The sequence below is a fragment of the Tripterygium wilfordii genome, chromosome 3 (assembly GCF_013401445.1).
Source record: "Tripterygium wilfordii isolate XIE 37 chromosome 3, ASM1340144v1, whole genome shotgun sequence".
NCBI classification, from domain to species: Eukaryota; Viridiplantae; Streptophyta; class Magnoliopsida; order Celastrales; family Celastraceae; genus Tripterygium; species Tripterygium wilfordii.
Window position 1 is genome coordinate 1,075,416 of NC_052234.1, and position 24,681 is coordinate 1,100,096.

Genomic DNA, 24,681 nt, shown 5'->3' on the forward strand with positions numbered 1-24,681 from the left:
GTGGGCGGTAGAAGCGCAAAAAATTACAAACAAAGCCGATCATGGGCCGCAATGTTGGAGCCCAGTTCATGCAGCTGCGTTTGGACTTTCTGTGGGCCGTACAAGCCCAAATATTACAAACAAAGCCAATAAGGACAGAATGATCATGGGCCGCGATGTTGGAGCCCAATCCATGAAGCTGGATTTGGACTTTCTGTGGGCCGTACAAGCACAAAAAATCATGCAAGGTTTTTATAAATGAATTATGGAGATGCGGGGTATCGATCCCCGTACCTCTCGCATGCTAAGCGAGCGCTCTACCATCTGAGCTACATCCCCGTTTGATGCTTGTTAAAACGATATCCTCGTTAAAATATGTCATATACTAGGATCACGTACTTATCAAGAGCTGGGGCAGGCTAGGACTTCTCAATCCTGCTTGGCTTCGCTATCGCTGATATGTATTGTAGTCGGCCAGGTATGCCCCTGTAGTGTTTCTAATGCTAATGACTTCTTCCTTTTTAGAAGGACAAGTTCACTCTTAACAATTAACTATGTCTTTTTTTCTAACTTGATGAGTTGGGTTTAGCCCATTTACTCAGTTTAGAAGGAAGAAACCCGTGAAGTAATCCGACATATTAACGAGAACCAGAATCCCAAAACGTATAATTGATTATTTGGGACGTGGATTTCTAACACCTTCACTCCCCGTTTCCAGAAGAGTTCAATGTACTCGAACACTTACTATAAGAACAAAGTAAGTGTGAATTCTATGTTTGTAACAAGTGGGTGTCAATAGATGAATTATTGTTCTCTTTTGTGCAACACCCAATCAATCACACACCCGTATTAATGGCCACTCCATCAGTGACTGAAAATGGTTTATTACAAGAAAGTTCTGGAGGTTCTACAGAGGACTCTCTTATAGTCTTATCTGGAAAAAAGATAAAGGCCCACCTGGTATTTCAAACCCCAAGAAGGCAACCAAGAACCACTTATCTTACATGTTATCCCATCAGGCCTATCTTAACCTGTGGTTGTGAACCTTCCACTGTGGTTCCAGCTTCCAAGTACCAAACCCACAAAGTAAATGAAGAGAGAATTGTATTCTTCTTAGAACAATGACAACACAGCACCATACACATTTTACGCCATTGAAGGAAAATGGAGGGGGAGCAGTGCCATATCAGTTGATGAAGTTTGGAAGAGAAACGTTTAATCCTCAGATGTCAAGTAAAGTAAACATCTCTTGCTGAAACACAATTTTGTTTTTATTATTTATAATTTTCATCACAAAAAGATGCTTGCTCCATATATATTCATAATTATGAGCACCATTCAAAAAGATAGATAGAAACACTATGACCACTCAACACCACCCAGCATTGCATCTATGAAAACTATATAAAACTATTCACCACAGGTCTACAGAAGAAGGGAATACATAATCAAAGAATTGCTTGCAGTCACTCTTCTTTCTCCCTCATTCGATAATAATTTCACTTGTATTCCAAAATCATGTTATTCTCAGGAGCCAGACCAACACACGCCCTCAGTATGTTCTCAAGCATTGCACGCTGCTTTGACAGTGCATTCACCACTGGAGTGCCTGGTGGAACCTGTTTCGCATAACAAAGACAAATTTTAGGCACATTTAAGGTTTGATTTACTAGAAAAACCAAGAGATTCTCTCTAGATATCCCATTCATGATTGCAGTGACTTCAATTCTTACTTTTCTGACTAAAACAGTCTTCTTTAATAATGATTTTGTTGCCCTTTTCACTTTATGCACAAGGGTATATTTTACAGTTAGAATTAACTGCATATTCAAATTGCACAAGCAGAGTCTCGACATGGAGTAGGAGTTGATGCATTGGACTTACAAGAGGGGCCTTGGTGAGGTAACTGAGAATGGTAGCCACAGGGTGGAAGGAATGGAACTTCCCCTGACAAAAATTAAGACCAATTCACATTAATACTTCTGTTTGAAAGCATATCCATAAAGGAAACATTTCATTCGGGTAAAGAAAATATGGGATTGCATTTATACCTCATCTTCAGCTTTGATCTGGATCCTGGTGCTGAGTTCAGCAAGGAGGACCAAATCCAAGATGATGGGTGCAGCCAGGAGCGAGTCCTCGCATGTGTTATGCAGCACAATTGTGTTTCTGCCACCCATGAATATCTCAGATGTGTACTCATCCATAGCCCTCTTGCTGTCTCCAACATACGGCACATACTAGAAATTACACCATCCACGAATGTCAGAAAAAATAATCGAATTCATAATTTTCTCACACAATCTGTACAGAAGAGAGGTTGAAGACTATATTACCTTAATGACAACAACATGGTCAGGATGTTCACCGGGCTCGAAGAGGATACCATTGCTTGCAACCATGTCATCAACAACATTACTTTTGGAGATTTCTTTTGAGCGGAAGGTTTGGGGTGCTGAGAGATTCATGCCATCATTGTTTCCCAAGTGGTTGTAGCTCACAATTGATGTTGGCTAAAAATCAGCACAATCAAAAGTTTACAACCAATCCCATCAATGTAATCATCATTTTAGGTAAAAAAATAACATCTCACAATCTTTTTTTGACAAGATAGTCTCACAAGACTTCAAAAATTCAGTACCTTGATGCCAGCCCCAACAAGGAAATCAACCAGCACAGATTTCATCTTGGTCTGACCACTCTTAAAGTCATCTCCACCAATCAAACTGTTATTCTTTATGGCCAAATCAATTAGTCCTGTTTTGCATATTTAACAAAAGTAAACATGTTAAGAGTTTGAAAGAGTGGCACATCTTACTTTATATAGAATTGAAAGGGAATCTATAAGAGGCAAAACCTGGCACAAAAGTGTTCTGTGGGCTTCCATTGACGAAAGGAATGTTCTCAAGAATACATGCCAAAGCATACAAGGTGGAAGGGGAGATCTCAGCTTCATCTTTGTCCATAGAAGCAAATAGATTCTCAATAGTATCATTTAAGCCCACAATTACATTACTGTATCTTTCTGTGTTGGCAGTCCACAGCACAACTACCTTGTCCACTTTGGTTTTTTCCTTGAATTCCCTAATAAACACAAAAGACACCCATCACACATTAATTTCATTAGAAGCTAAAAAACCCAACTAAACGTGTTTGATTTTTATGTCAATCAAAAGGTACTTAAGGGTACCTAATGTCTTTGATGACTTGCTGAACTTGTTCTTTCTTAGTGCCTTTGATAACGTTGTTGGCACGCGAGTCTTGATTGGCAGCAATGAAATCAGGGTCATAGATTCCAGGGAGTGGGACCATATGTTCCATGTACGGCCTTAGTTGCTTTTGCAAATCAATATCAAAAACCTTGGCCCTGGCCATGGCATCAGCCAGATTCATGTCACTTATATCCCAACCCCCAAACACTATCTCATCTGGGTTCACCTGTATATTTAGAGAAAACTTAATTACCATATCAAAAATCAATCTTCAGATACCCAACAAAGAATATAAACATTACCAAATCAAAAATCAATCTTCAGATACCCAGAAAAGAGAAAAAAAACATTCCAGTGAATTATTAGATACCATAGGAAGAAGGCTCTTGAATGGAGCATAAATCTCTTCTCCATTGTAAGACCCAACTCGAATTGATGATGCCTGGGTTAGTGAGCCAAAGTAGTTGGCTTGCTGCACCTTGTCCTTGGTTGCCCAAGAGATTCCTCTGAAAACAACCACGATTCATATGACCCACATCTTAGATTAATTTTAAAAAATCCAATACAAACAAAATTTTGCATAGACAATTCTACGAAAATCCAATTTAATATAAACCCACAAAATCTCAACAACCAAAAACCAAATTTTTTTAATACAGAATTGAAGAAAACTTACTCTCTGTTTGCAATAACACCACCGGTAAGGGCTGAACCGTTGTTTCCTCCCCATCCCACAAGCATAACCCTGCCAATACCAAAAGATTCAAAATTTACCCAGATAAAAATAAACCTTCAATCGAACAAAATGAAACCCAGAAATGTAAAATAAAAAGGGTACAAACTACAAACCCTAATTTAGGGACACTTGTGTCGGTCTTGAATTCGTATTTGACAGTTTTGGGTTTAACAGTCCATTGATATGAACCATTCCTGTTCTCATGAAGAAGCTCTGTGGTCTCATAGTTGTATACAGAATGAATCTCCGTCCCTGTGTACTTCACATTAGGACTCTCAACTTTAAAATTCTCAATAAACATTTTCGCTGAGAAAAGATACAGAGATAGAGAGAAAAAGAGAGGCGAAAGCCACTTGAATTTCGCAGGAAACTGAGCCAAACAAGAAGACTAAGCTTATCCTCTCAATCTCAAATCTCTGCGCGTCTTCACCTAGCCAACAATGCGGGTGTATATATAGAAGAAACGCCTCCCTTGGTGTCAATACGTGGCTCCATCCCCTGCATACCAAGTTGGCGATTGCTCTCTGGCAAATCTTGGCCATGCAATTAAATCAGAAAATAAAAAAATATATATAAAAAAAAAAGAAAAGAAAGGCACGAGTCGAGTTTTAGGCTCATCGAGCGAGCCATTGCACCGCACGTATGGATTTGACACGTGCAGGAGAATGATCAACTTGATGACGCGTGGCATGATAAAATAGAATGACCAACCTATCATCGGTGCGAGGGAAATCCCACAAATGGCTCGCATGTAGGGGTGACAAAAAAAAATCGATTTTGAGTTGATTTTGAGTTAGATAATAATACGCGTTTAAGAAATATTTACATGTCCGGACTCTAACTCTAATTGAATTTTAGACATACTTAATTAATCAAACTCTAATTGATTCAAATTGAACAAACAAATCGAACAATAACCGAATCTAATTTAAGGTCCGGGAAAACAAATTGGCCAAATGTACACAGATGCACATGCATGTGTGTACACTTGCCAGTGGAGAAGTATTGCAGTTATATACACTCGCTGAGCAGACGCGTGAACATTATTGTTTTTCAACCGCCAACAGACCTTTCTGGTGACCGTTTTAACTAGTTACAAAAAAAGTGGCTTGTCGTTTTGCGAGTGGGGTCCATAAAGTGAATAGTCAAGTACGTTCTGGAGAAATATTAATTAATTATTTTATTTGGGTATCTGCATGGTACATCATACATGTGGATAATGTCGTTGTACGTACTTGGTCTGCCTTATGATTTATGAGTCACTGTTTTTTTAAAAAAATAATTATAAATGGAAATTATTGTTTTGTCAATTTTGTACAATTCTCTCCACAACTTTCTTACCAATATCAAAAAAGGGATTGGGGGGCTGAAATTACCCGTTTGTGAAATTGTGAAATTTTTTTAAATCTGAACCATTGATACAATCCTATGGCTCAGATTAAAGAGTCTCCTTTCTCTCTATAGAATCTCTCTTAAAGATACAACTTTTTCTCTCTGTTGTGTGTGTGGAGATGGACATTTGGCTTCCCAGACTCATAAATAATGTTGGCTTTCCATATTCATAAATCCTCCATCGTAATTTCTTGTTCGACATAGGAGAGGAGGAAGAACCAAACATCAAACGCCTCTCCCTAATCTTAAACATAATACCCATGGCACTGTTCTTTCTTTGGGTGGAAAATGAGAACCTAGTCAAAGTGTCCGTTTTGAGTGATGGCTCTTCAGCCAGAGATGAACCAAAACCTGGACAAGGAGATCTTGCAATTAGTAAAAGGAAGGATGGAAGGGAGGTAGAAGAAAGTCAGATGAAATTTTGAAAAAGGGGAAAACAATATACAGAAAATAATTCTATCATCAAGATGAGGGAGAGTTTTAATCTGAGCCATAAGATTGAACCAATGGTTCAGACTTTAAAAAATTTCACAATTTCACAAACTGACAATTCCAACCCCCTATCCCATCAAAAAATATGCACTTTTTATATAATTGGAAGTTATTGATGTCAATTTCTCTATTTATCTTTCTTACCATATCAAAAAATATCAAATACCCACAACTAATGCTATTAATTATGCTGATTTTTAAGTTTGATTTGGCTAGTCTCTTCGTCCCATTGTGATTGTCCTACTTTTTATTTTGGACTATCCCAAAATTAATGTCACTTTTCTTCAATTAATTAATAATTTTATTGTTGTATTCCAAAATTATCCTTTATTATTTTAATTATCCTTTATTATTTTAATTACCCTTGTTTGAAAGGAAAAATAGTGCCTTCATAAATAGAGGGCAAATTTAGAGAGAGTATTTGATCCGATAAAAAACAATCGAAGAGTGGATGAGTTAATTAGAGATTAATTATTCATTAGTGTAAGAAAAAGAAGTGGTGGACAAAGCTGTAGAGTCACTACAATTTGTTTTTAATCATGAATGTGTTTAATTTGATCGGGTTTGTAAATTCAACGAGATATTTTATCACAAGAGATATAAAACAACACCAAAATCGTGTGCCATAAATTCAAAGGATATAGAAAACGCTAGCTCTTGATATATACCCTATCAGAAAAATTAATGGCCAATGAATTGATTGATGAAACTAGTATGTCTGTAGGTATGTCCTTAATTTGGAAGGTCCTTCTGTTTGTTTTTGGAGGCCTTGTGCTCCTTTGGTTTTTTTTTGGTTGTTTGCTCTTGGTAGAGCCTTAGTTCTCGGACTTTCTTCCGTTGAGTTTTTACTTTTTTTTATCCGTTTGACTTTTTTCTTGGAATATGCCCCTTGTATCTTGTATATTTATATTTTCAATATATATATATATATATATATATATATATTATGTGGACATGAAAAGCCTGGAGTGCATGCAGAAAAGTACAATCCTTTTGAATTAAATTGCACGTAGTAATCGCAAGGGAATGCCCCCACTCATACATGAGGTAGAGAAAAGAGACCTGGATGTTTCACTTTCTCTTTGCCCTTTTTTTTCTTGGAGATGGAGAGAAATCATGGTGATATATGGTGGTCCTTATAGTAGTTGATACACACCTTTCATCTTACATTTGGTCCCATCTACACCTGGTAGCGTTGGACTATGGAGGACCATACCACCACTTGAAATGTTATCCAATATATTTATTTACCTAAAATGCATGTACCCTTTTGTTCAAAGTTCAATTCTTGGTTCTATTCTCTCCAAATAATTTTATAAATCATGAGGTTAACGTGAGAATCTAAACGTAATTATCTAGTTAGAACCCTAGTTAGAAGAAGGAGGTGAGAGAGATTTGGCCAAATTCATTTGAGGTATTTGTCCACGATCTGGACCCAAGGACGGCGTGGCTTTATCGTTCAAAAGGCGACTCAAATGTTTGAAGTTGAACTCATAATTATAAACCACATCGTTGATTTTATTGAACAAAAATGAGAATAAGAAAATGATTTCATTTGAAAGATGTGTCTTTGGTGAAAAGTTACGATTTCTTAAAGTTGTATCTCTTCAAAAGAGTTGTATGATTTCATTTAAAATGAAAAAAGTGACTATTGGTATGGATGCAACTCTTCATTTTCATCTCTCGTGAAGTGAAGAGTCACTACAAACTCCATAAATAGAGAGTTCATTCAAGCATTTCAAGCCAAACCGACGTGGGACTTTGTTAAGCATTAACAATTATATATGGTTTGGAAAAAGTTGACGCCATTCGGCTCATTTATATACACATTTATATTCTCACCCAACTAGACCATTATATCGCTAGATGGTTTTTATTTTTATTTTTTTTTGAAAAAATCATATACTTGATTATATTAAGTTACTAAATAAATTAGGTAATTGATGCTTGTAAGTACTTGGGTCACCATAAAAAATGAAGTACAACCAAGAGAGATAAAAAAAGGGAAAAAAAACTAAAAAACACAAAAAGGGTCATCGTCGGGCACTCTCAGACGACACTGTATTACACTGGACATCATCAGACAACTGTCGAATGATGTCGTGCTCCACTGGTCTACGACGGGTAACAAAGACTGAACTGGAAAACCAACATACATATTACAACTTGAATCTACTGTAAGGATCTTGACTTCCCCTTCAACAAGAGAGGTCGATCGAGAAGAGTCGAATCTCTCCTTCCCAATCAATTTTGAAGATGAGATACAATAGAGAGGTTTTTCTAGAGAGAAACAGAGGAATAGATGGGTTTTACTCTTCTTAATTCATAAAATTACTATATATGTTGTTAAATTAATTGCTCCTTCTAAGTTCCAACTTAGTTTCCCTTTGTTATTTGGTTTAAAGTTTTCATTTCTAATTTTCTACTAAGTCTAGATTCTTCTTGTCAATAATTGAAGAAGAAGAAGACGAAAAGATAAGGGAATCCCCACGTGATCCGAACAACCAAAGAAATCCCACTCCCACTGTTCCTTGAACAGAAGAAGCAGTTCATGAAAAAAGTTGTTTGGATTTAGATATGATATATAATGTCACTCTTCTTATCAAGAACTAAAACACATGCAATCAACTTATCAGAATTTTTTTTACAGTACTAGCTACACAGTGCTTCTAGTGTATATATATATATTTCCATATGCAACACACACATACTGACAAGGCTATGGTTGTTTTCACTTTTCACTATCTCTAGAATACTCAAGCGGACAATCAAACGACACTTTCACTATCCTCCTTGGCTTCGGGTTCCCTGTGAATACATCGATTTACCCTCTTAAGGTTTTATTTATTTGCATTTTAATGTGATAGAAGTTGAGTTTTGCTGCTTATAAAACATTCGATTGGTGTTGGGAAATTTAGCAGGATCCGAAAATATCAAGAACAAAAAAGAGAACTTAAAATAGAGAACAACAAAGAAATCACAACATAAAAATTTACACAAGAAACTCCAAAATCGGAGAACAAATCACCGTTGTTGTCAGAGACAACCAGAGAAACTTTCACTATACGACAAATTTGTAAGGTCATATTCATGGAATTGGTAGAAAAAAGAGGATATGCTTCACTTTCTCTTTACCTTTCCTTTCTCGGAGATGGAGAAAAATGACGGTGATGGTGGTCCTTTGTAGCAGCTGATATACAACTTTCATCTTACATTTGGACCCTCTAGACTTAGTAGTGTTGAATGGAGGACCACATATATGATCACTTGAAATGTTGTCCAATATATTTACCTAAATTGTGCCCTTTTGTTCGAAGTAAATTCCTTGCTTCATTATCTCCAAATCATTTTCTAAATCATATAAGGTTAACGTGACAAGCTACACTTAATTCTCTATTTCATCCCTAGTTAGGACAGAAAGTGTTTCGCCGAGCTGTGTTACTTGTGGTAAGTTTGAAGTTGAAGCTGTAGGGGGAGCTGCTTGCACTCCCGTAAAGTGAAGAATCAACACAAAACTCTATAAATAGAGAGTTCATTCAAGCATTTCAAACCAAACCGACATGAGACTTTGTTAAGCGTTGGTCAACACAATTATATATGGTTTGGAGAATTTTGACACATTTATATTCTCACCCAACTGGACCATCCCCCATGTGAATTACTGAATTGTGAATGGTGATGGACAAGCAAAGAAACATGTACACAGTACAGTACTGCTTCACGCATGGTTTCCCATGACGTACAAATTAAAAGCTTATAAATTTAACCACATAATATATGGTCGCATTCCCACATCCCACTGTTTTCGTTGGACACAGAATCAGTTTATGAAAAAGTTGTTTGGATTTTTTTAGATATGAGAAGCTCACTCTTCTTATCATGAACAAAAACGACAATAAACTTGTCATAATCTTTTGGTACATTTTCGAATCATATATGTCTATATGTACCTTCTACAGAACTAGCTACGTAGTGGGATTTGAGAGCTCCGTAATTTTTTAGAGTCTACAATTCGTATCTAATGGTGAAGAAAAAGTTGGACAAATTTTAAAAGTAAAGAAACAAAAATGTGGTGTGCTCTCAAACCATTGAATTCAAATTGTAGACTTTAAAATTTTAAATAAATTACGTCCAGATCTTAGGCAATGCTTCTAGTATTTCCATTTGACTAATTATGTAGTAAAATGTAACACACACGTACTGGTAAGGAAGGTTGTGGATGTTTTTCACTGAATAAAGTCAAATGGCAATTTTACGAATAGAATAGAACCCTATATACATGCATGTGCTCTGCACTAAATAGTCCTTGATCAACCCTATCAAATTGAATTGACTAATCACTTTTAACGTAGCAATTACTGTTAAGATTTGTATATCACATCGATTAGGTGTAAAACACCGATGTAGTTTATATGTAAATATCCAACCCCTCTTAATATTAATGACTCTTTTAAGGACAAACCGCGCGGGTCATATGCCCCAAAAGGGATAATACCTTTCGAGTTGTTTGGGTTGGATTTATGAGACGCTCTCACGAGTATCGGATTAGAGATCACTATATATGACTTTGGAAAAACTTTGAGTACATCTTATTCACCTTTGCTCTAGTCGATATCACTGTTGAATTGTCCAAGCTGCTGCTTTGGACGTACTAAGCTAATGGTTTTGACTTTTAAGTTCATATCTCCTATAGTCCTAGTCCTAGTGCTAAAATTTCATATTCGAATCTTGGCATGATTTGAGTTCTAAAGGTATGTTTGTCACAACCGGTTGAGAAATAGTCTGGTAGTAAATCCTTTTGAAGTTAAATCGTATAGATTCAGAAGGTGTTGCTTTGATATTTACTTTGAGGTTTAAAGTTTTCATTTCTAATTTTCTACTAAGTCTAGATTCTTCTTGTCAATAATTGAAGAAGAAGAAGACGAAAAGATAAGGGAATCCCCATGTGATATGAGCAACCAAAGAAATCCCACTCCCACTGTTCCTTGAACAGAAGAAGCAGTTTATGAAAAAAGTTGTTTGGATTTAGATATGATATATAACTAAAACACATGCAATCAACTTATCATATTTTTTTTTTCAGTACTAGCTACACAGTGCTTCTAGTATATATATTTCCATATGCAACACACACATACTGACAAGGCTATGGTTGTTTTCACTTTTCACTATGTCTAGCATACTCAAGCAGACAATCAAACAGCACTTTCACTGTCCTCCTTGGCTCCGGGTTCCTTGTGAATACATCGATTTACCCTCTCAAGGTTTTATTTATTTGCATTTTAATGTGACATAAGCTGAGTTTTGTTGCTTATAAAACATTCAGTTGGTGTTGGGAGATTTACCAGGATCCGAAAATATCGAGAACAAAAAAGGGAATTTAAAATAGAGAATAGCAAAGAAATCACAGCATAAAAATTTACATAAGAAACTCCAAAATCGGAGAACAAATCACCATCATTGTAAGAGACAACTAGATAAACTTTCACTATACGAAAAATTTGTAAGGCCATATTCATGGAAGTGGTAGAGAAAGGAGAATCAGATGTTTCACTTTCTCTTTGCCTTTCCTTTCTCGGAGATGGAGAGAAATGACTGTGATGGTGGTCCTTTGTAGTAGTTGATATACAACTTTCATCTTACATTTGGACCCTCTAGACTTAGTAGTGTTGAATGGAGGACCACATATGTGACCACTTGAAATGTTGTCCAATATATTTACCTAAATTGTGCCCTTTTGTTTAAAGTAAATTCCTTGCTCCATTCTCTCCAAATCATTTTCTAAATCATATAAGGTTAACTAACGTGACAAGCTACACTTAATTCTCTAATTCATCCCTAGTTAGTTGCTACTAGTGTAAAACAATGCTCACGAGGCTCTATAACGATTTGACTTGGAGAATCTTGACACTGGATCCGCTCATTTATGTGTTTATAGGATACGTTTCACAGTGTGTTTGTACTTGTCAAATGTGTCGTTTTTTATTTGAACGCATCGTGTTCGGACAGAAAGTGTTTCGCCGAGCGGTGTTACGTGTGGTGAGTTTGAAGTTGAAGCTGTAGGGAGCTGCTTGCACTCCCGACTCAATATGGTTGACCTCATTTTCATCATTAAAACATGCATTTCTTTCAATTTTTCTCTTAATCAATTTCATTATTCCATTTATGTTATAACAAAAATTAATTCATCAAAAATCAATTGATATCAATAAAAAAATTCAATTTTACCCCATCTTGCCACGATATTTTTAGAGAAGTGTCGAGCATTTTTTGTCACCGCAAACTCACATCACCTCACCACAAGTCCACGGTTTTAGGACTCGCCTCGCTTCATCTCACCGCAAGAGATTAAAACACAAGACACTCCCAAATGGACCATACTCTCACCCAACACAATCATTATGGGAATCCCCTATGTGATCGACAAGCAAAGAAACATGTACAGTATAGTACAGTACAACTTCAAATGATTTTTCATTTAAAATATGTGTCTTTTGTGAAAAATTACAACATGTAAAAGTTGCATCTCTTCAAAAGAGTTGTATATCATTTCGTTTAAAATGAAAAGACGCGACTATTGATATGGATATGCAACTCTTCATTTCAAAAGACATGATCATCCATCTCTCATGAAGTGAAGAATCACCACAAAACTCTATAAACAGAGAGTTCATTCAAACATTTCACACCAAACCGACATGGGACTTTGTTAAGCGTACGTCAACACAATTATATGTGGTTTGGAGAATTTTGACACATTTATATTCTCACCCAATTGGACCATCCCCCCATGTGAATTACTGAATTGTGGATGGTGATGGACAAGCAACTTTAACCACATAATATATTGTCGCATTCCCACATCCCACTGTTGTCCTTGAACACAAAATCAGTTTATGGAAAAGTTGTTTGGATTTTTTAGATATGAGGAGGTCACTCTTCTTATCATGAACTAACACGACAATCAACTTATCAGAATCTTTTGGTACATTAATTTTCGAATGATATATGTCCATACGTACCTTTTACAGGACTAGCTACGTAGTGGGATTTGAGAGCTCCGTAATTTTTTAGAGTCTACAATTCGTATCTAATGATAAAGAAAAAGTTAAACAAATTTTAAAAATAAAGAATCAAAAATGTGGTGTGCTTCCAAACCATTGAATTCAAATTGTAGACTCTAAAATTTTAAATAAATTACAAAGCCTTCAGATCTTATGCAGTGCTTCCAGTATTAATTTCCATTTGACTAATTATGTGGTAAAATGTAACACACACGTACTGATAAGGAAGGCTGTGCTTGTTTTTTACGAATAGAATGGAACCCTATATGCATGCATGTGCTCTGCATTAAATAGTCCTTGATCAACCCTATCAAATTGAATTGACTAATCACTTTTAACGTAGCAATTACTGTTAAGATTTGTATATCGCATCGATTAGGTGTAAGACACCGATGTAGTTTATATGTAAATATCAAATCCCTCTTAATATAAATGAGTCTTTTAAGGACAAACCGTGCGGGTCATATGCCCCAAAAGGGACAATATCTTTCTAGTTGTTTGGGTTGGATTTATGAGGTGCTCTCACGAGTATCAGATTAGAGATCACTATGACTGTGGAAAAACTTTGAGTACATCATCTTCTTCACCTTTGCTCTAGTCGATATCACTGTTGAATTGTCCAAGCTGCTGCTTTGGACGTACTAAGCTAAATGGTTTTGACTTTTGAGTTCATATCTCCTATAGTCCTAGTCCTAGTGTTGAAATTCTCATATTCGAATCTTGGTATGATTTGAGTTCTAAAGGTATGTTTATCACAACCAGATGAGAAATAATCTAGTAGTGAATATCTTTGAGATTAAATCGTATAGATTCAAAAGGTGTTGGCTTCGATTTTTTACTTTTTTAGTAGGATCAACATTCTTGTAGTTACGCATTGGGTTTTTGGCCCAACTTAGTCCATCAAACAACTCAAGTTTAGAAGCCAATATCAAATGTTCAAAAAATAAACTTGTACGATGTTGTTCTCCGTTTAAAAAAAGGTAGGTTATCACTTATCAATAGTCGAAATTACTACAATCATATACTACGGGGCACGGGCCAAATCAATTGATAACTACGGGCTTCAATTCGAGAACCAATTTTGGTCTACTGGGCCAGCAGGTAGAAATCAGTATGGGCCAGATAAGTTAAAGAACAGATTTAGATGGGCTCCTGGGGTCTAGCCGGGCTATTGTTCACATCAAGCTGGCCCATTGAAAGGGCTCTCCAGCCTCTCCTTGGTAAAATATGTTCTATTTTCTTCCCTGTCGAGCAAGTTTCGACTCTTCATTAGACTACGAATTCCAGCAACAAAATCTGTTCTGCCAATTCAGTTGATTTCAGCTAGATCAATGGAGTATCCTCTTTCTTGTGAAGCGGCGTCGGAGAGGACCTTGTAAGCATTCCCCTCTCCTTTTTCTAATTTTTTCTTCAATATCCTGCCTTTTTTCTTCTCTGCCGCAAACCCTACCTTTTTTTTTGTTGAATCATTATGTTTTTGCAGGTCTCCGTACGTCACTGGCACATCTGTGGTGGCAATCAAGTATAAGGATGGGATCTTGATGGCCGCGGACATGGGAGGTATGATTTTCTCTTTCGTATTTTGCAATGCTCTTTCACTAATTTGGTATTTCCGTATTTGTTTGGTATTCATTTTGTGGTTTTGTTTAAGAGACGAAGACCTCATTCTTAAAACGAATGAATGTATGGTCGTATCTGGTACTTGAACTGGATTATTATCCTCTATTTTTGGGAAATTCGAGTTATCTTGATGAGATAGACTTGTTCATACTTGATGGAGGTTAGTATCGACTGTCAGAATGATTTGTACAGTTGCGTTTTGGGGACTTTGAAGTCTGGCTATAAATTTAGCTCCTAAGAGTATAGATACTAATGAGCTTGGCATAAAATACATAAATTTACGTTTAGGTTTAGGGGAGAAGTTTGGAGATCATTTCAGGGGATTTAAATGTGAGAATTTTTGGTGTACAGTGGATCTTGTTTTTGAATTTTTAGTGGATTTAGTGGGTGTCACTGATGGCTAATGAAATTGGGATAGAATCTTTCAACATTCTAGTTGGTTATTTTGACTCATAAACAAATGCATAGACTTTCATATGGGAAAACTTAGCTCCTTGATTGAATTAGTGAGTAAAGCAGAACAGGGTTTACTTCCTTTGTTGTCACGGCTCAGGCTATATTTTGTATGTACAGTTTTATTAATAAGGTGCAAGTCTTACTTGTAATTGGTCTAGAAACAAATGCATATACTCATTTTGCCTTGATGGTCTTGTGCGTAGCATGATTGTGAAGTTATAACAATGATACTTTTACATCAAAATGGCCAATAGTTTGCTTGTTTTCGTTCTTTAAGAAAAGTTTCATATTTGTATTTGTTGAGGATATCTCGTGTTTCTTATTCCCCATGATGTTGCACTACTCATCAACTACCTAGCCAATTATTTGGATATGGGAGTTTGTATAAAATCTTCAAGTTTCTTATTTTTGTTGAGGCTGAGTTGTTCATACAGACGTAAGTGACAAGGGTGGAAAATTTCTTCGATGTGGTTTGCATGACATGCTAATTGACAGGTTCCTATGGGTCTACTCTACGGTACAAGAGTGTGGAACGGATGAAGCCTGTTGGGAAACATTCTCTTCTTGGTGCAAGTGGAGAAATAAGTGACTTCCAGGAGATCTCACGTTATCTTGATGAGCTAATGTAAGTGCTGAATGTAGAGAAAGTGCAGGGACATACTTTAGAAATTTTTTCCTGTGATCTGTTTTCTCTTTGTAGTGAAAGTCAACCCTTAAAAATGAATAGGATTATGATTATTGAAGCTCTTGAAGCTTCTTTGTTTGTTGATTATGTCTGATTTTTGCAGCCTTTATGACAATATGTGGGATGATGGGAACTCTCTCGGGCCAAAAGAGGTGCACAACCATTTGACTCGCATTATGTATAACAGGCGCAACAAATTTGATCCATTTTGGAATTCCCTGGTGCTTGGTGGAGTGAAAAAGGGACAGAAGTATCTTGGGATGGTAAGCCTAGGTTGTAATTTTATCTGGTGCTTGCTGATGAGCTATGTCTGGTCAGGCTATTTTCAGTACCCCAGAATATGAAAAGGAGGCATGCAGTTTAAGGGTATGACACCTGACTTTTTGATTGTGAATCTCCCAGGTTAATATGATAGGTGTCCATTTTGAGGACAATCATGTTGCAACTGGGTTTGGGAATCATCTTGCGCGGCCAATTCTTCGTGATGAGTGGCATGAGGACTTGAGCTTTGACGATGGTGTCAAGCTTTTGGAGAAATGCATGCGTGTGCTACTGTACCGCGATAGATCTGCTGTCAACAAGTTGCAGGTAGATTTGTTACTTTTTTAATTTTAAACAGCCAACCATTATTTAATTATTACCAATTTCTAATTCGATGTTCATATGTTCTCAAATAATATCTTGGAAGAGGATCGGATTTGGTTTAGTTAGTTGGTGAAATTTCTGCAATGTCTCTTCAATTGAAGATTTTGAATGACAAGAATCGAAGGTTTGTTGAATTGAGCCACTGTTTACAGGTCCAGTGTATTCTATGAGATTATGCCAATACACTTATTTTTTTTAAGTATGTTCATTCACTGCTTGGCTTGGTGAAATTATACGAATAGCAAATTTTCTAGGATGTTTAATTAATATTTTCATAGATGTTGACCGGTCAAAAGTTTCCTGCTAATGAACTTGATTTTAATGAGCATGGCTTTAGGACTTACATTTTTGGTTTGATCATTTTAACCTAACTATTTCGTTAGATACTTCAGTCATTTTTGAATTTTGATCAATTGCCTTATGATGTGTTTCCAATTCATAAATTACAGATATCAAAGCTCACTGAAGGAGGAGTAACAATTTTCCCACCCTATTCATTGAAGACATTCTGGGAATACACAGCCTTCCATAATCCGACGGTGGGTGCTGAAGGATCATGGTAGTTACCTAATGAAGGCATTGAATCAGGCCTCGCTAAAAATTTCATGCTTGTTTGTGTTTAATTAAACGTGAACTCCGAATGTTGGTTTGTGATCTGGCCAAAAAGTTCGATGGCGTCGGCTGGTTTTTTGGGACGAGGTTTATTTGGATGAAATTTGAATCATAGTTCTACTTCGAAGGAACACAAGTTACAAATTTTGTATCATTTGATTCATAGTTCTACGTCAAAGGAACACAACCACATGATGATTGGATTTTCTTTGAATATCAAACTATTAACCATTAGCAGCTACCCTGAGGTTTAAAAGCACTTGGTTGGTGATTTTCTCTGGTACAAAAGCATATGGGCGCAACATCTTTATGGGCATGCTTTGTGTTTTGACCTAGTTTATTATGTTGTCATGTGTGAAATAAATCTCTGTGCATGAAAATCTGGCGGTCCGAGTTTATATCTATATCTGATTAAAATAAATAAATAGTTTCGTTCTCGGTTAAAATTATCTTGTTTAAAAATAAAGTGGAGTGTTCAGCTTGTCTTGAGGCTCAAGAATCTTATGTTCAAGATCAGTACAAATATTTTGGGCAGATATATGGTGGTCAGATGATAAAGCCCAAATTTAAACGGGCTGAGGCCCAAAATCTGATGGAAAACTCTGTCAGTCCATAACCTGAATTCAGCTCGTTGTTTTGGGCCTGCCTTGCTTCAGATCAGATGTCGACAACAAATTTGAAAACGAATTATTTTTCTCGTTTTATTAAATATTATTATGATGACAAGAATTATGGAAATGTTTTTGGAAAATCCGAGAAAAAACGCATATTTTGGGAATTAGGGCACCGATTGGTTGCTCCTTTTTGTATGATTTTGGAAGGAAGCCGAATGATACGATGATTTCGTTGTATTCACCGTCATTTCCTGGAGAAGAAATAAAAATTTCAAATTAAAAATGAGCTAAAATAATTAAATAAAAGCTGAGGAAGGAGACAGCATTCTGTTGCAGCATTTGAGCTGAAATTTTTCCTGGGAAAGAGAGACAGAAAGGGAATGTGTTTCGATATAGGGTTCCAAATTAAGAAGGTAAAGTATGTGCGGATGAAGAAAAGTGATGGCAATGATGAAAGCAAGGGATTGTTGATGAAGGAAATTGAGAGATGGAAGAAGCGACAAGACAAGTCAGATCAACAGAATACTTCTTCAACTCTCTCCTCCTCTCCTCCTTCCAAGTCCAATTCCAATTCCAATTCCAGCCATTGAAGATATGTTTTCCTTTTTGACTTACTTTGTTGTGGTCACAATTGATGCCATAATTGTCAAGTTGATGCTTGTCAATGGCCTCCTTTGTTGCATAATTATGATTGTCTGTGAGTTCCGCATGTGTGCCCCTCTCTGTTTTGTCCCTCTATATATCATATATGTAATGCTTGCTAGTTGCTACTATATAGTCAATTTCAGAGTCAAATGCATATTATCTGGGAATTATTCTTTTGTCTGTGCTGAAGAGAAATCCATTAAATGGTTAACATAATTGTTCATTCAACATCTCATGTTAGGAAAAAAATGCAAGTTGGTTTACAACAACCAGAGACTCTGAAAAGACAGTGGAAAAATCTTATTTTTAATAAGGAAATGCTATCCAGTGCCCTTGGGGATTTATCGGATATGACATAAAGATGCTTTGGAATCTGAAAAAACTGTATTTTAAGTTTAAAAAAATTAGGCGAGAGACTGTTTGTCACACATGATATCCTATGGTGCATCCTTAATCATTGCCCTTAGAGCACTCATTAGCAAGACCCTTTTTAATATGGGGTAAAATTCAAAGGCTTCTAGTATAATTATCCCTTGTTAATAGCACTTGTTTCAGATTTTCTTCAAAAAGAACAGATTACTAGGTAAAGGAGGTGTAGTCAAATTGGAACAGCTCATGGAAGCTTCTTAGTTCTTAATCTTCAAAATTGGCCCTTACTCTTCATGCATCAAGAGATTTCACTTTCTAACAAAATCAGTACAAGTGATAAGTGCCAACATTGTTTTGCTTAAGCTTGTGTTCTGTCAGGAAGAAAACCCTCTGAAACTCTGGATCTCAAAAAATATAAAATAATTGCCCTCTGTAACCCATGAACAAGTTTTTGCAAACAAAATTTACGACACTTTACCACTACCTGCTTTTCCACTAACAATGTTATTAAATCACAGTTTTGATTATTATTACCAACTTCCTCACCTTGTAACTGGTCCCAGCTTGAGGGAGAGAAGACATCTAACAAAACCATAATGGATAGATTATAGTTTCAGACTTTCATTTTCGATCTTGTTGGTATCAGTAACTGTAAGCGTACACCACTATAAGGGGTGCCGCATATGTGTATGCAACTTTGAAAGTGACTTTCTGCGGAATTCTGGATTGATCCTATTTGCAGTTGCTGCCAGTTTTCTATTGGGAATTACTGTGGTAGCGACGTTTGTCATTTTCAACACTCATCTTAGGCATCTGCAAATTGTGGGTCTGATGAAGCATATTTTTGGATGTGATAAGTTGAGGGATCATAGGGTTGTGGTTTATACGGTAGGATGTATAATTTTAACTGCAAGGTAGATATTGAGTACTTTCCAGCAGTTGCCTTTGTTTGATATTGTTTAGCCACTGGAATTACCAGAATTACCTGTACATAATAAACAGAATCATGATATCCTCTTATGTATGTTATGGGTTTATAAACCGTTGCACTTGTTTAAGAATTTCCATCATAAACTAAAGAGTGTCCTAGCAGAACTAGAAAAATATACAGTGGAAAGTAGTTTTAGTGTAAAGAACACATGCAGGTACCTGATACGTAAGTGGTTAAAAATATATATGCACCTGGCACCATCACTTTGATCTTTCAGCAAATCTAGGTCTTTAATATTTGTTTAATCGAAATTCCTCAACCATTGAATTCCCTTTTTACGAGTATATAAGAATGCATTTGTAGTCTAAGCACTTTAGCATCAAACTAGCCTCAATATTTGGTGCTCAATTCTTCAAAAACTGTGAGAGTAGAAGAGAGAGACATCTCTCCAAGTTCTCCCAAACACTTCAATCAACAATGGATTCTTTTGCCGTTGAGACCTCCGAGGCCCAACAAACACTTGACCTTGAGAAAAATGGGCACGTCGAAAGGACTCAGTGGGTGCTAAATGCTCCTGAGCCACCAAGCTTTTGGCGTGAGGTGCTGGACTCTGTAAAGAAAACCATTAAGCCTCCTGGAAACACATCAGAAATTCTCAAGAGGCAGCCTGGATCGAAACGTGTTGTTCTGTTCTTGCAGGCAATATTTCCAATTCTTTCTTGGGGTCGAAACTACAAGGTGACCAAGTTCAAGAATGATCTAATGGCGGGCCTTACACTTGCAAGCCTCTGCATCCCGCAGGTACACACAGTTGCAATTGTAACTTCCATAGCTGATTATTAGCATTTCATTGATCAATTAGTCTTAGTAATGTGTGTTTTATGCAGAGTATTGGATATGCAACTTTGGCTAAGCTTGATCCTCAATATGGCCTCTGTAAGTAACCTAATTAAGTTGATACACAAAGTCATATGTGTTCCACTGAAACATGGGGATTAATTAAACAATTTTGTGAATGGTTGGAAATTTGAAACCAGACACAAGTGTCGTTCCACCTCTCATTTATGCTGTCATGGGAACTTCAAGAGAGATAGCAGTTGGACCTGTAGCTGTGGTTTCACTGCTTGTGTCTTCAATGATTCAGAGACTAGAAGATCCTGAGACCAATCCAACAGCATATAGAAAGCTTGTTCTCACCGCAACCTTCTTTGCAGGCATCTTTCAAGCTGCTTTTGGACTATTCAGGTCTGTCTAATTCCTTCTTTATTTGTTGTGGTTTTTTTATGCATATCTCACTTTGTATGTTCTTATTCAATTTCTTTAGGTTGGGTTTCCTTGTGGATTTTCTATCACATGCTGCACTTGTTGGGTTCATCGCCGGTGCTGCGATCATCATAGGCCTTCAGCAACTAAAAGGACTTCTTGGGGTTACTCATTTCACTAATAAGACTGATGTTGTCTCTGTCCTGAAAGCTGTTCTGCGATCAGTAGATCATTCTGTAATGTTTGTTTCTTTAATCGAAATATCCCATTTAAACATAGTTCCTTCATCTCTCTCTTTCAGAGATTGACAATCTAGATTGTACATTCATGCTTTGCAGTGGAGTCCTCATAATTTCATTCTGGGCTGTGCATTCCTGAGTTTCATCCTAACAACTAGATTTGTTGTAAGTACTACCATAAGAGTGCCAACTGACTTGGTACTTTGATTTCATAAACAGAATTGTTTAGCGATTACAATTTGATTACATTGACTGCTGTATGTGAATCAGGGGAAAAGAAACAGAAAGCTGTTCTGGTTGCCAGCCATTGCTCCTCTGATATCTGTCATATTATCTACGCTTATTGTCTTCCTCACAAGAGCCGATAAACATGGAGTGAAGATTGTAAAACGCATCAAAGGAGGCTTAAATCCAAGCTCAGTGCATGAGTTACATTTCAATGGCCCATATATTGGAGAAATTGCTAAAATTGGACTTGTCATAGCTGTTGTCGCTCTCACGGTCTGTTTGTGATTATTAATTTCAAGTCCCTTTTTCTGAAGTACTAACTGAAATAAGATAACTTACTTTAATAATTTGTGCTGCATTTTATGTCAACTTCAGGAAGCGATTGCAGTTGGTCGATCTTTTGCATCTGTAAAGGGATACCATCTTGATGGAAACAAAGAGATGCTTGCCATGGGCTTCACGAACATCATTGGATCTTTGACTTCATGCTATGCTGCAACTGGTAATTTTTTACTTGTTTGTCTTGTTATTTTAATTTCGCTATCATCTTTTCGAAAGTTGGAAAACAAAACTGTAATACGTCTGTCCTTCCCAGACCTGCAAAACAATCATTGCTAGAGCCTTGTGACTTTTGGACTGAAAAACATACGTGCTGCAGGTTCATTCTCGCGCACTGCTGTTAATTTCAGTGCTGGTTGTGAGACTGCTGTGTCAAATATAGTGATGGCTATTACAGTTCTCATATCATTGGAGTTATTCACAAAGCTCTTGTTCTTTACTCCAACTGCGATCCTTGCTTCAATTATTCTTTCGGCTCTACCAGGGCTAATTGATGTCCATGAAGCTTATCGAATTTGGAAGGTTGATAAGTTAGACTTCCTTGCCTGCCTCGGTGCATTTGTTGGGGTGTTGTTTGTATCAGTGGAGATCGGTTTACTTATTGCGGTAATACTTATTTATTTTGGCTTTCATTTTCTTCTATAATATTTCAATCAAATCTTAAAATAAAATGATGTGCGAGTTGCAGATAACGATATCATTTCTGAAGATCATTCTAAATTCTCTACAACCAGGCACAGAAGTTCTAGGAAGACTCCCGGGGACTGAGATTTTATTCGATGTTGACCAATATCCAATGGCTGCTGAAACTCTTGGGGTGCTAGCAGTCCGTGTAAAGTCTGCCTTGCTTTGTTTTGCAAATGCAAATTTTGTCACAGAGAGGTAATTAATTAGACAAACTAAACCCACCCCCCATGAAGCAAAAGGCCATGAGTTGCCTTGTTTAAATATTGAAGAATAACATCATTAAAATGCCAAGAGTTGGCTTGTTTGTTAACTATTAAAGAATAACATCTTTTAATGTTCACTTTTTCATTCAAGGATTCTGCGAAGGGTATCTGAAGAAAGAAAGGACGCAAAAGGAAGCACTAGCACTGCCAAGAAAGTTGACCTAGTGATTCTCGACTTGTCCAGTAAGTTGGAATAAAGAGTAAATAAAGATGCAAAGTTTTTATGTATATGTTCTTTCAAATGCGCTGACCGGGTGGCTATGTTTGGGGTAATGTAACTTTTGGTCACCGTAAGAGTTGACCATGTTCAAATTTATCACTGGGCAGTAAACTCGTTGATGTAGCTTAAAAAAAATTCAATATAAGGAATATGCCCGAACAGAGTGAAATACGCCCCTGTGTGTGCATATTGGAACAATTTTCAATTTTGGGTTCCCCAGTTGGAACGTTTGAACATTTGATGACTGAGTTGGAAATTGACAATTCTTTAAGTGACCAAAAGCTGCATTAGTTCGGCTATGTTTTATGTCGAGTAATATGCAATCAGACATTTGGACCGGGCGGCTATGTTTCAAATGTGGGTGGACACCCCTGTGAAGCAGACTTGATGGAGTCTGCTTGTATATTTACACTTTATGTCAGCAAATGCAACAAGTACTATCTATTGCTACAAGTCATGTTAGAGATTTTTTTTGACCAACTTTTTTTTTTTCTACGCTGTAGATTTGGTGAACATTGATACATCAGGGATTGCATCTCTAGAGGAATTGCACAAGAATCTTGTCTCAAATGGAATGGAGGTAAATTAATTAACCCATCTACCTTCGTCATCATCATCCGAGTCTTTATCTCAAAAGTTTAGGGTCGGTTACACGAGTCTATGAGAACATCACCGAGAATCCATCACATATATTTGTTTTCTCCATTCATCTACCTTATGTTTGATTTTGTGTTTTATAGAGTGTTTGAACACTTTTCAATTTTCCTCCCCCCCTCACAGATAGCATTCACAAACCCAAGATGGCAAGTGATTCACAAGCTAAGGCTGGCAAACTTTGTTGGCAAAGTTGGAGGTGGAAGGATTTTCTTGACAGTTGCAGAAGCACTGGATGCATGTATTGGCGGTCGAAGGGCTGCCATCTAAAGTGTTGAAGTGTCAACACATCTCTTGGATTTTCTTGTGTTATATGTAAGCTTGTGTGTGTGATCCGTTCCCTTGCATGTATTTGTATAATAAAAGGGAGACGATGATTTTAATAATTTCAGAACCCTAAACAAGAGGAGGTTCAAGAGAAAAATGCAGTTGACATGTTGTGTAATATGGTGATATAAAGTAAGCTGTGGGGTCTTGTGTTGATGGCAAGTAAGTGCTGCAAAAGCTATAAAAGTATCACAGACATGTTGTTGTGTCATTGATATTCTTTGTCGATTTGATTCTAACACTCTCTCATGAGCTCTACTGTTTGATTACCTAAGCACAAACAGTAACTATTAAACCCTTAGGGTTATGAGTTTTTTCAAAACCGAGGAAATCACCTAACCCAACATGTGTTGTGAAATTTGTCTGAAATTTGTCTCGGATACTCCTTGACAGATAATATCAACACAATAGTATTGAAAATTGAGAAAAGCAACAATCAACATAAGAATATACGTGAAAAACCTTTAAGACCGGAGGAAAAACCAAGGCGTTGACAAAACCAAGGCCGTCCATTTGTCTAGATTGCCCTTATTGGACAACCTCTTAGAGAAAAGATCTCTAGTAAGCCTCCTCTGCCACTTCACGCACCCAATCGTCTAAACGCCTAAACACCCGTCCAAACGGTTACCTAAGAACAACGCTACACCGTAACAGACTTTGACTCTACATGCGATCCGACCTGATATCAAATTTCTGATCAAACCTCACAACATGTCCTTTGGACAGCTGAGTGGTTCGAAGTCCCGACCTCGGACACCTTAAATATTACATCTGAAAAGATAACCAACTAGGTTATTACCAAGTGATTGGTTAAGAGTCCATTTGTCTATATATTAACTACGTCATATGTGCACCCAATCGTTTAGACGCCTAAACACCCATCTAAACGGTTACCTGAGAACAACGCTACACCGTAACAAACTTCGACTCTACACGCGATTCAGCCTGATACCAAATTTCTAATCAAACCTCACAACATGTCATTTGGACAACTGAGTGGTTTGAACTC

General features: G+C 36.9%; 3 protein-coding genes and 1 non-coding gene across 4 annotated transcripts; 2 read left to right on the top strand and 2 right to left on the bottom strand.

The window, feature by feature from the left end:
* Positions 1-245: 245 nt before the first annotated feature.
* TRNAA-AGC lies at positions 246-318 on the bottom strand. The gene has a single exon. It is a non-coding gene; the product is annotated as a tRNA-Ala (tRNA).
* A 910-nt stretch (positions 319-1,228) lies between these two features.
* Positions 1,229-4,357, bottom strand: LOC119986814 (inositol-3-phosphate synthase). Its single transcript, XM_038831512.1, has 10 exons — positions 4,041-4,357; positions 3,868-3,936; positions 3,562-3,697; positions 3,170-3,417; positions 2,837-3,063; positions 2,621-2,736; positions 2,316-2,492; positions 2,031-2,219; positions 1,864-1,926; positions 1,229-1,598 (listed from the first exon to the last, which is right to left on the bottom strand). Exons 1-10 carry the CDS (start codon positions 4,226-4,228, stop codon positions 1,479-1,481), a joined length of 1,533 nt encoding a protein of 510 aa, XP_038687440.1. The 5' UTR covers positions 4,229-4,357; the 3' UTR covers positions 1,229-1,478.
* Positions 4,358-14,090: 9,733 nt separating this feature from the next.
* LOC119988994 (proteasome subunit beta type-4-like) lies at positions 14,091-17,099 on the top strand. The gene is made up of 6 exons (XM_038834277.1): positions 14,091-14,250; positions 14,359-14,435; positions 15,447-15,576; positions 15,740-15,899; positions 16,039-16,224; positions 16,731-17,099. Exons 1-6 carry the CDS (start codon positions 14,207-14,209, stop codon positions 16,842-16,844), a joined length of 711 nt encoding a protein of 236 aa, XP_038690205.1. The 5' UTR covers positions 14,091-14,206; the 3' UTR covers positions 16,845-17,099.
* Positions 17,100-18,690: 1,591 nt separating this feature from the next.
* LOC119989681 (sulfate transporter 2.1) lies at positions 18,691-23,887 on the top strand. The gene is made up of 12 exons (XM_038835348.1): positions 18,691-20,253; positions 20,340-20,388; positions 20,490-20,697; positions 20,777-20,951; positions 21,054-21,119; positions 21,225-21,455; positions 21,558-21,684; positions 21,841-22,127; positions 22,210-22,403; positions 22,563-22,654; positions 23,195-23,271; positions 23,472-23,887. The coding sequence occupies exons 1-12, from the start codon at positions 19,930-19,932 to the stop codon at positions 23,613-23,615; spliced, it is 1,974 nt and encodes a 657-aa protein (XP_038691276.1). The 5' UTR covers positions 18,691-19,929; the 3' UTR covers positions 23,616-23,887.
* The last annotated feature ends 794 nt before the right edge of the window (positions 23,888-24,681 follow it).